General features: G+C 41.2%; 1 protein-coding gene across 1 annotated transcript in view; it reads left to right on the plus strand.

Annotated features, from left to right (window-relative positions):
* Positions 1-645: 645 nt before the first annotated feature.
* b4galt5 (UDP-Gal:betaGlcNAc beta 1,4- galactosyltransferase, polypeptide 5) overlaps positions 646-14,620 on the plus strand; it is a 30,983-nt gene continuing 17,008 nt past the window's right edge. The window contains exon 1 of the mRNA XM_041046690.1: positions 646-1,178. Coding sequence (XP_040902624.1) covers positions 1,073-1,178 — 106 coding nt within the window. The 5' untranslated portion in view covers positions 646-1,072. The remainder of the gene's footprint in view (positions 1,179-14,620) is intronic.

The following is a 14,620-nucleotide window of genomic DNA, read 5'->3' on the forward strand; positions in this document are numbered from 1 at the left end:
AAATGTCACACAAAATATTAGCTTGGTGAAACTGATGCAGTCTAAGACAACCGCCGTGCAATTAAATATACAATAATCCAATACGTGCTCAGTTTTTATTGAAGCTGCTTTACAGTTGTTAATTCAACTCATATATAGGCTGTAGTTGAGTTATACTCTACCGTTTACTGGTATACTTAGGCTGGGCAAAAGAGTAGAACCAATGCAATAGTTACAACTAAATATAATGAGGTAATAATGTTTCACCAAAAATATTATTACCCCAACCTAATTTCAGTTTAGGCGTGAACTCCCCCCAAAAAAGAACAATATAAAAAAACATCTTTCAGTCATATATTTAAAAAAAAAAATCAGTGGTTTCAGTTCAGTTTCGACCACATGTTTACTGCATTTTAACTTTGTCGGACAGTTAAGCTAAATAGCCAGTTTCTGATTATTAATTAATTTATTTTCCTTAGCTTTTTTTTTTATCATGCCATATTCTTTGCGCTGAGACGATGTCGCTGACTACGTTGCTACGAACTTTTGGTCGCCAGGTTACGTTGTAATAAGCCGTGGACACGTACATGTTTGCCGAGTATTGTTAACGCCCACTTCTGAGGTATTGCTCATTTTGCAGTGGGGCTGCTCCATCCACAGGGCTGGCAGGCAGGCAGGCAGGCAGGCAGGCAGGCAAACCGCTGGAGCGGCGGAACACCCTCACCGACGTAGCGTGTGAGCCAGATGATGGTCTCTCACTGAAAATACCAGGCCAGGTTTAACCGCGCTGTCATTGTCAGTCGACATCGGGCATACGCTGAACTAAAACCTAAGCCATCCTCTCAGGAATGGATTTTGAATGTCTTGATTGAATATTGGAGGTATTCTCCCCTTGTCGACTTGCCGCGGAAATAGACTGACTTCCTAGTCCACTGCCTCTTCAACCGCTGCCGCAGACCGACCACTCCGCTCGGCTCATTTAACCCAGACCGTCCGCGGACTACAGGCTCTCTCATCTGGACACATCGGAACCGGTCTGTCGTCGTTGTAGATACGCAAACGTGCCTGTGTGTGTGTTTTTGCTGCCTGTATAATGCCGACACATTTGCGGTTCCGGAGAAGGTCATTCCTTGGGCTTTTATTCCTTTTTTCACTGTCCACCTCCGCATTGTACTTCATCTACTCAGCACCCGGAATCGGTAAGTGATATGAAACTGATGATATTATTCGAAATACACAGACGTTAGGATGAAGTGAGGGCGTTTGTATGGGCTGGTTAGGTCATGTGTGACAGCTCGGCTTGCCATTGGGAGTGTACACAAGCGATGGGGCCATGCGCCTCTGCTGAGCCTCGATCTCTTCCCAATCGATGATGAGACTAAGCTCGATGCTGAAACTCAATCCTATAATACCCATGTACCTGGCCATGATAGTGATATTGCCACTAATGAGCATCATGACGACTATAATCATGCTGATCATAGCAGGCCTAACAGCTATGATTATAATGCTTACAGTAGCGACTGGGGCCACAGGCAAAATACGGTATTTTGGCTATAATTTGGGTTCCTTGCTGGCATCCGTAGACTGGTCAAAGTTGAACCATGTCTATGTCACAAGCCTTACCCTGTCTGAATGGGCTTTTGGACAGTCAAAGGTGGTGTCATGAGTCATGGATCCATAGGCCCGAGTCACATTTTTAGTGTCAACCTGGGCCAAGAGATCACTGATAAACAAGTCATTGCTTCAACCATTAGCTGACTGCAAGTCACATGTAGTTGTGCAATATCACATGTCCTGAATCCCTCTTATTATTAATTCATAAATGTGCCTCATCATCACCTCCCTTCTCTTTATTCTGTCACTCTTTGTCTCACTCATTGAATGTGTGTGTAGATACCTCAGCCCCCAGGAGTATATCACCCATCCTCTTTTGGAGGCCTTCTAGCTCAGGCCAGGGTCCACTCATCCTATCAGCCTAGATTTGTAGGGCCGATAATACTTACTCTTTTGGTCATTATCACCCATGTGATGTCCAGACATCAGTCACTTTATTGTAGGAAAATGGGCAGAGCTTATCTTGATGCATGGCACTCATTGTAAAACTAGGACTTTCACCTGGCTCTGTCCTTGACTCTGTGCCAACCATATCTGTAATAAATTTCCAATGGGTGGATTTAAGAACACTGGTGAATGTTCAAATGAGCAGCAATAACGTGGTTGTTTATATTTTCGGCAACTGAAGTGAAAAGTTTACAAGGAAACGTTTGAGGAAACACAGGGTGCAGTTAAAATTTGGCTACTCTGACCTTTTCCTATTTACTGCTTTAGCCACTGTTGGTTGGATATCCTGTTGTGCTTGCTGAAGTTGGGCTTCCTTAAAACATTGTTACACAGTATCTGCACCTTTAAAAAAAAACAAAAAACAAAAAAAAAACAATACACTGCAAGAGGGCATGAATCATATGAGGCAGTAACGACTAATACACTAACTGACCAATGTCAAGTTGTCAGAAGCAAGTCAAAAACATTTTTATTTCCTACACACTTCAATAGGTCAATAGGTAAGGGCTTTTGACTGCCAAAAATGAGAGCCTGTCATTGTTGGAGTGGGGGTGGGGGACTTGGAGGGGGGCTGTATGAGTGAAATAGTGTTCTTGTCATACAAGTGTAGCCTTTCTAAAACATCAAAGAGAAAGCTGGTCCTTCTTAGTCATCAAAATGGCTATTGATCCATTCACGCTTTTTACCTGCTGTGGACAACTTAATCAATAATTAAATCAATTCTCATATGGAGGACACATTACTGACAGGAATAGTCTGTGTAAGTCCCAATAATGGAGAGCAATGAGTCCTCTAAATGTGAGACAAATAAACAAATAAATTGTTAAGTAACCGGGGTAAAAATAATTCTTCATTCACTTGTTCATTATTTTTCCAGCTGCACTATGGATGGTGTCTAGTAACTGGCTGAGAGCTGCACTATCCATCCTCCTGGATTTGGACTATTGTAGGGCTGTAATGGCCATGTGGCTTACTGGGGGTTAGAAACAGAACAAGGACCAGCAGCACCAGTCCATTAATTATACATGGTAACCAGGAGCAAGGCGGCTTCTGCTGCTGTTACTAAAAGCTACAGTTTAGTCTTTTACACTTGGGATGCCTGGGTGAGCTCTAGCAGCCCAACTAGGGAAATCAGGTGGGTATTGGGAGATCGTGCTCAAAAGGAATAGTTCCAGTTTTTTGGCACATGGTGGTATGATGCATTGACATTAGCTTAGGTTTCAGCTCCTGTGGTCAGAGTAGCAGCAGTTTGTAAGGCAAACAGTAGCAAATGGGGCCAGTTAACAAAATCATTTTAAACCACAACTCAGAATCTCCTGTCAGATTACTCGGTATAGTGGACCTACTCGACAGAAAACAGTTCTGTGATACAGAGTTTGAGAGATAAACCAAGCATCAGAAGTACAATATAATGCATTCTATAGGGCATGTTGTGCCCTACAGTACGCAGTATTGAGTACTGTCCCAACTTTGCTGGGATGTCTTCCTTGTGGTCGTAGCTTGAGCTAATGTGCATACATCAATATTATTTCCAGTAAGTAACTTTAACCACCATGCTATAAGTCTGAAAATCTGCCTCTTTAAGAGCAGGGGAAGACGGATAATTGTCAGAGTGGGTTTCAAAGACACTAATGGAGCCCTCATTTTACTGTACTGTAGCTGCATTGCCCATAAATTAAACCATTAAGAGTATATGAGAAAGACAATTGGAGCATTCCCTATTGCCATTATTGTCTCCCAGTGTGAAATGTTTGTTAAGTTAACCACAGACTCTTCCCATCCTCCTGTAGCATTAGGCTATACTGTCTATCTTAGCAAATGGGAGTTTGGGCCTCAGCTGGGTTATAGCAGCCACACTTTGAATGTGAGCAGATCTGCTGAAAGGGGTCATATAGAAGGGGACACTGCAAAGAATTAGCAGAATAATTCAGAGTAAAGAGAGAAAATAGAAAAATGGAAAAGGGCAAGGGGAGGAGGAGGGGGAAATGGAGAAGGAAGGATGAAAGGGATGAGCCGAGCTCCTTTCCTTCTGCTGGTTTGCACATCGGGGAACCCATCCAGAGCACCTGAACAGGGCTTCCTGTGATACCCAGGTGGCTTCAGTGCAGAATGCCCCAATTTCATGGCTTAGTCCATTTCTCTCTCCCTCCCTGTTTGCCTCTCTCTCAGTTTCTCTGACTCCATGTACTCATATGCACAGACACCCCAGCCTCTATGTTGCCCCTGAGCATGGATGCTGACTGATGCAGGCTGGGGATGCAGGGCACAGCTGGGCCTGATTGCAGCAGTTTATTTAATTAAAACATGAGAGGATCCCACTGGAGCGAGAGCTAGGGAAGACACAAGCTCTATTTATAGGTTTGAACACAGATGCAAACACACACTCTCTCTCACACACACACACACACACACACACACACACACACACACGCACACGCACACACACACACACACACACACACACACACACCTACACATCCGGAGAGAGCAAGGGAGACAAGAAGCCAGGTGCTTCCCTTTGTCTCTGGAGACCAGGCTCATGCTATCAGAATGGTGTGTGTGTGTGTGTTTGTGTGTGTGTGTGTGTGTGTGTGTGTGTGTGTGTGTGTGTGTGTGTGTGTGTGTGTGTGTGAGAGAGAGAGAGAGAGAGAGAGAGAGAGAGAGAGAGAGAGAGAGAGAGAGAGAAGCATGTGTATACCTGTCTGTAAAACTGTGTATGCAAATGAGTGACAAACCTGAATCTGACAAACACTGAATTAAAGTATGAAAATTAGTGTTGAGTTGTGTTGGAGAGTCGATGCCAAGGCACATTGACTTTGTTATGGAGGCTCAAGGTGGACCAGCACCTTACTGAGAGACTTTCTCTTTGTTTTTCCATTAATTTGTCACCCATCTGTAGCTTAGCATGTCCCTTATATATTTCAAGGTGTGGCCTGCTGACAGCCGGTACAGAGTTTTTACACTGTTATTCAAGCTGCTTCACAGTGTGAAGCAATGCAGACACATAACTAATAAGGAATGTAGAGATTCACCAGCGTCTTAAAGAAGCTTTAAAGTATTGTGCATACTTTGTACAAAGATGAGATAAGGAGTTGCAACCTTTCCACAAGTAGCAACAAACCATTTTGCTAACAGCAATATAGGCTTTGTTTTTACATTCTTAGTAATCTGACATTTAGTTTTGAAGCGACCTTACAGTACCTTTTGCTAACCCAAAGTTTATTGACACCTACACATTCCTTTTCGTCACTATTTCTACAAAACTACGGAGGGTGTAGACTGCAAGTAAGTACATGTTTCAGAAGAAAATGATAGCCAGTGTCTTTGGATGTAAGCACACCTCCTGCTCATACAGCCAGGAAATAATTGTAGATCAGCAGGTGTCATTTTTTTCAAACCAGTCTGCTTTCTCAGCAACTATTATGCTGAGAATAACTAATGATAAACATGCTATCTGCTACCCAGTGCAATTTTGTCTGTCCCATATTTTCAGACTTTTTAGAATATGCCTTTGTAACTGATGAAAGAATGAAAAGAAAATCATAGGCGTATAAAGTATGTTGCCATAAAACAAAAAATATAAAATAGCTGACAAAATTTGTTGTTATATTGTTATTTCCTGCCATAGATGTTTAAAGTGGCTCACTGAAGTAGTGCCTAAAGTACTGGGATAAAACCTATGTGAACTTCAGCCTTTGCTAAACTAAAACATCCTGTAATGTTCCTACTCTGCTGTTACAGCTTGCTATACAACATTTTCAGCTGCATGTCTTTTGCCTAAAATAGTGAAAGACAATTAGAGAAAACTTAAATGTCTTTAAAAGACAAAGTAACAAACATATTATAAAGGCAGGTTACTAGGGTTAGTATAGCAATAAATTCTCTTGGAGTAATGAGGCAGAGGTGTATCTTTGCTTAGCTAAATACATTTTAGGTTTGAACCTTTTTGAACCTTTCAGCCTTTTGAAGTTTATGGCCCATAAAGGCACTTTATAATGCAGTATAAGACTGCTGCTGGCTGAAAAACAGATATAATGTTTTCAGCATTTGAGGGTTATTGTTCAGTTACATAGATATAGTGATGTATCATAGTTGACTTACATGCCTTGAGTCATCCTTTGATGCCTGGTCCCAACTGTAAAAGTTTTCCAATCAAATGTATTATTTAGTTTGATAATTTAATGTTAAATGCTGTCTCACTCTTCCTGCCCTGCCACAAGGGATTAATTTGTGGAGACAAGCAGAAGGACCATGTTTTTGATTTTTGCTGGCCTTGTATCTTGTCATCACTTTCATGGCAGAGATATCGCAGACCAGTTCTGTGCTATCACCCTGTGCACACTCAGTCCTAATGGCACAGTACTTTTTTTGGTCACTGCTACTGGGCCTGGCTGCTCTTTATCCAGGGTGTTTTGGAGAGGGCTGTTTTCCCAGAGCAGTTTTTACATTTCCTCTGGTCACACTCACCAAGCTGCGGATGAGTGCGCACATTTCTGATTGTCCATCCACTTCTGTGTCTGTTTGTTTGTACAGCCAGTTTCTGCAAAGCTGACTTTCCAGCATAACAATGAGTGGTTGCTTTAGCCCAGGGACATTTGAATCCTAATTTGAGTAAAAACTGGCGCTTGAGGTAGAGAAGCATTAAAGTGGGAAGGTACTTGTAAAGATCAGACAGAATATGTTTGCTGCTTTGCAACAGAAGGAAATGAAAAAGACCACATTTGGCTAGCCATGCCTGAGATAATCATTTTTGTGACAACACTGTTTAGATGCTAACCTGTTACCTTGCCCGGCTTAATGGCGGTAAATCATTAGCTTTATTGACGAGAGGGACATAGTGTTTAACTTCCTGCACATTGAACTTTTGTTCATTATGCTAGAGGAGCATAAACCCTAAATCACTCCTAGCTGTAGTTTAACCTAGTCTTGTAAAGTTGGTGTTCTTCACAAGTTTATAGGCATCAGAAATTATGGCATTGTTAGTGGTAACCATAGTGCTCAGCATTGGCCAGGGTCCAGCACAAATTCACCAGCAGTGGCAATAGCGGTGTCTTTGTGCACTGCAGTGGTGAGGGAGTGGGTTTGTATGTATGTGCATATAAGTGTTGGTTTCTAAGGCAATACCTGTGCCCATGTGTGCTTGGTGGGCTGGCTGCTTCTGTGCTGGTGCTGATGTATTAATGCAGCCGTGCCTCTCTGGCACTCTTAAAGTCATCCATCTGTGATCCTCAAGGCCTGCTGTAGTGCTATCTCCAACCCCCAACCCCCACCCTCCTTCTGCTGCTTAATTGATCCATCCATTTAGCTCAATCCAGCCAGCCTCCTAAGGCTAATTTCCAGAGGCTAGGGATAGTCAGGGTGAAATATTAACTTAGTGCCAAGCTGCCTCAGATTCCATTGTGAATAAACAAGCATACTACATAGTATTAAATTATGCAGCCTCTCCGTTTAACTTCTGTAAAGTTCTCCAGCCATTTAAAAATGGAACATATCTGATTTAGTAATAATGAATTTAAAAGTGTATAAAATCAGAATGAAAGGAAAAATACAGAAAGCTGGATGCCCAGCAGCTCAGTCACTGAAATTCCTCCGGCTGAGCACTTAAGATCTGCCGTTTGACATTTTCACTGCAGTTGCCATGGTTCCTTAAGGGCTTGTTCCCATCCAGGACTGACTCCTTTTTATTGTCACGGCAACCAAAGAAACATGCCACCCTTGTTCCCATGATGATCTGGGTGACAACAAATCCCAAATGACACAGTCATTACACTGTGTTTTGGGACAGAGCCATGGACAGTCTCTTTGTCTGGGACATCTGTACACTGTAAACAGGTCATTACAAGTAGTATAAATAACTTCAAAGAATGCCAGATTTTTCTTGCTCTTTAGCTCTGACAGGTCAGAACAACACTTACCCCATTGTTTAAATAAACACGTCAAAATTGTTATTTCTGCTTCCGTCCAGACCTGTTACACTTGTGTAAATCTTTCTGCTGCGGTAGTCTGTTACGTTGCTGTATTGTAAATGTGAGTGCAAAGTCCAAGGATATGTGACTCTAAATTCTCTATTAACAAAGAAATTTAGTTAAACATCAATAGAGTGCGAGTTCATTGCACCTTGTGAGTCAGTCAGTGGCATGAGCAATCCTCTTAAGGCCTTTCATTGACCGTGTGATACCCTACTTGCTATCCCCTATTACACACACAGACACACGCCCCTACTGTACACTCCAAACATGGTTTACTAGAATATGCAGGAACACTGAGCGTCTCCCTGAAAGGGACATGGATTATGTAACTGTTTTGATTGTGACACTGTAAAATGTACATTCTTTCCACTGTTATTGCAGCATACAAGAGACACTAAATTCTTGCTTTTATTTGCACACCTGGATTTATGGAGCAAATTTAGCCAGTGTTTTCAAGACAATGCAGTGTATATTTGTGGATATTTCTAATTGCCTAACCAATAGTGGAAAACAAGAGATTAGTCTGACCTAAAATGTAACAACATGCTGTTCACAGATCCATTGAGGATCAAGTTTGAACAAATGCTTTAGACCTGTTGGTGCCAATGCATTGTAATATTTACTTGGGTATAAACAAGCAAACATTAGATGAGTCTCCTGTTCAGTGTGAACAGTATTTGAACTAAGTCAAAGACAGTCGCTATGGACTAACGCGTGGGTATGTCTCCCTTTACTAAAGAGGCAGGGTCTATTTGGTGACCCTAGTGACACCTAGCTTTGTTTTTTGTTTTTTTAAATACACATTTAAATGATTTCGATTCACTGATTTGGCCTACCCATTGAATTAATAGCCTCTACTGCATGGAAAATTCTAGACAGTGTGTACACAGAGATCTAAGTGCATCCAGTTATTTTAGGTCTTTATGTCACTGTGTTTGATGAAGGTGTTTCTAATGTTCTTGTTTGGACAGTCAGCCACAGCAGTTCACTGTCACAGGCAAAATGCTGAACAATTAATCCACTTTCCTTCTCATTTTAATTAAGTACTATACACACAGAATGAAAACCATTTCTTTTTCTTTTATTTCACAAGGAAAAACAATGCTAAAAATGTAGCATGATAATAAATTGTAATGGCATAAATGTTTCTTTATTTCTTTTATCCTCAGTAGTTGTGTGTTAACTTGCTATTTGGTGTATTTATTGTACAAATGTTTTTATGCAACCCGTGAAAAATAGAATATCTGCCATTTCCTCTGTATGTTTAGTTCTCAGAGCCTATATAGCAAGAGTTTCACACATATTTCTTCTTCAGTTTCCATATTGCACATTGTACTTAGGACTCCAGCTTCCCTCAATCTAAGTTCCTGTTTCTGACATAGATACTGTAACTGTAATTGAAGTCTGTTTGGCCTACCTGTAGAAAGACATAGCAACCATAGGTGATCCAGAAGTGATCCCTACACACATAGCGACCCTACTCTTATGTCTTATACTGTTGTCTGTAAGATGACCCATGTCCAACCCATATAGTCTGCATATTTGACCAGAGACAGATGGTGGAGCTGAGTGCAGTGGAGGTGTACCAGTGTTTACATGGAGAGTTGTGAGTCATTTCACAGGCAGACTGAAGGTCTTGTGTCGAGGCACTAATCATTTATGTAACCTAATCATCCATCAGGAGAATCCCAGTCTTTGTTGACCTGGTCTGGGCCCCCCTTTGTTATTGAGACTGTTACCATGGTTGCTTTGGTCATGTGTTTGAGAGCAGTCAAACTCTAACTTGTGATGTGCTGCTGCACAGCAGTGATGATGCCAGAGAGGCTTAATCCAAAAGGCAGTGTTGATAACAATGCTGATGACGTGTGGAGTACTGCTGATGAATAGGGATCATGAATGTGATGACTGCACCTGTTTTAAAGTTTGCCCACAGTAAGTGTTTAATGAAAGCAAATATACTCTAAACTTTACTTCTGGACAAGTGCAGATAACCTGTGATTTTCTATACAGACCTTAGTTGACTGCACGTGGGACTAAAAGACTCAGTTATTTTGGAATAAAGTAATATAAATTTGTATCTGCAATTGTTTCTTTGTAAATAACCCTGTGGCTTTCCCTGCGAAACCTGGGATAATTTTTCAAAGAACCAAATCAGTGCTGTCAAATACAAATAAAGTAAGCCTGTTGCTATATGTAAACAATAGGTTTATCTTTTTTCCAAGCCTGTCTTAAAACAATTCTCATCTGAACATAGAAACTCTGTCCACAGAGACCATGAAGGGGTCACTTCCAAACAAGATCTTAATGTAAGCACTGGGGGACAAAATCTGCAGTCCTCCTTCCATGGAAAAAATACATTTTTAACTTCAGTTGAAGCTAATGAGCATCATCAGTCTCAGTTAGCCCCTGTTCAGAGTTCTTGGCTTTTGATTGTGTGTAATTCCCTTGTTGTGGACGGTTTCCTGTCTAAGCTGCGGAGGAGGGACAGTAACACAAAAGGAATTTCCTACTCAAAAGACTGGAACCTTGTAAAATCTTAATTTGACTAACTTAGTCTGCTGAAACTTTATATTAGCTGCAATAGATGCCATATAACTTTTGTTCCCTCATCTGTTACATTGGAATCACATTAGGAAGAGCTTTCTTCAGGGCCAGTATGGTAAATAAGATTCATTACATTGACCAATAACTCTTTCAATATGGGTTAGTATTGTTTTAATACAGACTTGTGAATCCATTCTTCAAGGTGAAACTATGTTTTTCCACCCAAATGCACAAGACTCGAATACCCATTGAACAAGTACTAATCTGTTGGACAGTGGTTAAATAGAATACAATAGAAGATAGAATGCCTTTATTACCATTGTACACATAGCATAATTAAATAACTTACAACTTAAACACGCACGCACAAGCTGGTGGTCATTGAATATCTAAAATATTATAAAATACACATATTGCCTTGCTCGAAGTATTGAAGTAGTTTTGAAAACCCAATAAATATGCAAAAAGGCTATGTCCAAAAATAAAAATAGCACTGCATAAACAAAACGCTGGGGGCTATGCTGGTGGGGCAGTATCATGCTGGCATGACAATGTGACATGAACCACTGAAACTTCACCTGGTTAAAGTTTTACCAGGTGCCAAGGCACAGCACAGTAGAATCTACTCCTTTTTGCAGAATTTTTCAACCGTGGAAAGTTATGTGTTCAGCTTCTGTCTCAAGTGAAAGTTAAGCAGCAGAATTAGCACAATGCTAGTACAATGTCCTCTACCTGCAAAGTGACCTTGCACCTATTCAACTGGGCACTGTAGTGTTATGCTGGAACGCTACTTTTTGCGCTGTATCACTTTTACCTGACCCCTCTGCGGTGGCATGCCAATCACACCAATGACGTGGTTCCTTTTAAAATTACTAGAAGGCTTCATGATTAGACTCTAATATTGTCACAGCTTGACCGACACTGTGAATGTCATGATACTACGCTTTTATCACACACCTGTCTAATTCTCAGGTGTCCAGATCAACACATTAGGTTGGCCATAGCAGCAAATGCAAACAATCAGCACAGAACGTTGGAGCTTCATCAGAAGGCTTCTGTAATAAAGCCTCAGGAGGGCAGCTTAGTTGATTAACAATGCATAGCTGTGGCTTGGGCTGATTTACAGCCAAGGTATAATGGTAGCTCAAATTCAATGAGTGCTAATTACCATCTGCTTTTATATTATACTTGGCTGTGGCTAAAAAATAAGAGACTACATTCTGAAGCAGCAGGAGACTGTCAGCGTTCAGTGTTGAGAAACATAAATTCATTTCTAATAACTTGCAACAGACTAGATGATGAAGTGTTTCTTATTACTGTATTAGAAAGACTGCTGAGCAGCTTCTATTGCAAAACTTTTTTTTTTTTTTTTGGGTTTCACTAGAATCGGTGTCATGACCTGGATTCATGTTGGCAGAAATTAATTGGTTTGTAGCTTAAATGTGAAATTCATTAATCAGTTTATTAGCGCTTTGAGTTGTTTATGTAACCCTCAGTGAATTACGGCAATAAATCTTCTTTCTTGTGAAATATTAACTCCACCAACTGCAGCTATTTAGCATGTAGCATTTACACTATACAGTTTACTTCAGGGGTGTCCAAACTGTTCCACAAAGGGCCGTGTGGCTGCAGGTTTTTGTTCCAACCAATGAAGAGCACACAGTTTGACCAATCAACTGTCTGAAGACTGAGATCAGTTGATTAAATGAGTCAAGTCTGGTGTGCTGCTGCTTGGTTGGAACAAAAACCTGCAGCCACACGGCCCTTTGTGGAACAGTTTGGACACCTCTGATTTACTTAGTACTTATATTTTCACAAGTGCAGTCACTTGGCAACTTGTGTTTTCCTTCAGCAGAATAAGGTTTTATTTTCACATTGGTACCATTAGCCAGATTTGCTAGGATGTCATAGTGATTTTAGGTGTGTCCTCAAACCTACAATTTTTAATACACATTTATGTATTTTGTGGAATACCAGAATCATCAGAGTACATCAGCCCAACACAGTTGTATTCAAACGTTTTGGCACCCCTTGGCAAATTACATGTTTTGCTGATTTCTGAAGAGAAAGGAAGTAAATACAGCCTCTGGAGGAAACAAACATTAAAAATGAATAGATACTGTAAGTGAGTACTGTATTCTTCAAATGTTAATGTGCTGTTACAGTTTTTCATGAACTTAAAAAACAGAAAAAGTAGTTGTGAAGTGACTGTGGCATTTGTAAAAGGCACCCTTCTACTGTTGATGTCTCAAAACTTCATTCAGTCCTTAGACCTTAATTGACTCATGAAGACTTGTGAGGCAGGTCAAGATTGTCATTATGACCTGTCAGCTGATGGTTCTTCTGTGTCTTGCTCAACTGTATGTTGTAATTGTGGCAGTGTGGGATAGCTGGCTGCTCTGGCTCACTTGTTCAGACAACAGGAGTAACCTCCAGCTGTGAGGAGACCCCATCTTTCTGCAGGGGGGCGGGGATAGGAAAATGGAGCAAGCAGGGGAAAATAGGCAGAGGCAGTATGGTGTTTTTAGGTACTCATGCGTGTTTGTGTGCATGTGTGTACCTGTCTCTGTATTTCCTCTGTAGACCCCGAGCACTCAGCCAGAGCAATAACACAGGAATGTTCTGGACAACCGCCAAATATAAAAGCAGGCGGAAATGGGCTGGCAGTAGGGAGTGGTTTGGGCCCTGCAGGAATGAATCACTACTCATTGGACGGGAAACCAACTGTCTCACTTACTGCAAGCCCTGTGACTGGGACAGCATGTAGTGTGCAGCAACTGTAATTGAGGGCGCTTAACTGGTTTCAACAAGATTATACATGTACAAGTTACATTCATTTAGTAATAAACACTATATGCTTTGAAATCAGAGGTTGTGAAAGGATGAGCTGGGTCTGGGTTAACAAATAAAGTCTTAGGCAACAGAAAGCCTGAAAAGCTCTGACGAGACAGGAGGCTGAGAGGACACGAGAAGAGACTGAAATGAATCTTGAATGATTTAATGACCTGCAGTGTAGTTGAATTTGGCAGGAGCTGCTCAGAGTTAAAGGGTGATGTAACCTGCGGTTTCTGTCCCTCTCCACACACTGCACTAGTTTTTTTTTTTTTTTAAATGCAATCAAATAGGCATGGAGAGCAGCCACCTGCAGGCACACTTAGTACAGCAGCCACAAGCCACTGGAAAACTACCCTACAGATCAGACAAACTCCAAAACCTCTCTCTTCAGTCTTGCTCATCAGCGTTCTTGTTTGTACTCAGTTGGTCTGCTCTGTTAACTTCGAATGCTGAAGATTTATAAATTGTTATCTACAGCACTTTCCACCAGCAGCTGCAGATTATGCAAAACAAAACCCAAAAGCACTTGCTGCTTTACTAGCCCAGTAGAGGCGGAAACCTACAGAGCTGGCAACTAGAATCCTGCTAACTCCAAAAAACATTAAATGATGGACACATACTTTTGCCTTTCTTCCAACCTGCAAAAACTGAAAATTTTCTTGGCCTCTTGGGGGCAGTGGAAACAAGTTGTCAACAGGACACTGACATATCATCAAGTTTTAAGTTAAGTATGGCAAACATGGAAGCAGTTGCTTAATTACATATCCAGCATTTACCAAGAAACATTGTTCATTTGGAGTCATGTCCCTTGCCACCTGGTAACTGTAAGTCCAATATCTCTGTCCTTTTAGCTTTGTTTTTACTCTCTCTAACAACTCCGTGGGGGAAATATCAGACTCTCGCTTATAAATGCTCCACTGTGCTCACCAACTAGGGGCAAACTGTGTCTGTCTGCTGTTTGGTGTTGAGCAGGTAGTGTTCAATGGTCTTTTTCTCTGAGAACATGTCTGCTGTGGCCAAAATGAGGCTGCGAGAGCAGTGACAGTGAACCAAAGCAGTGAAGTTGCAGATTTGACAGGTAAACCATGAGCTCAGGCTGATAGCAGCTGTAGAGTGAGAAGATCGCTCTCTGTCGTTTCATCTGTGTGAATGACCCCTTTCACAAAGTCATTTAAAATAGTTATTATAAAATTATTGATTATAGCCACTTTAACCTTCAGAAATGAATT

This window comes from Toxotes jaculatrix, chromosome 2 (assembly GCF_017976425.1).
Source record: "Toxotes jaculatrix isolate fToxJac2 chromosome 2, fToxJac2.pri, whole genome shotgun sequence".
NCBI classification, from domain to species: domain Eukaryota; kingdom Metazoa; phylum Chordata; class Actinopteri; family Toxotidae; genus Toxotes; species Toxotes jaculatrix.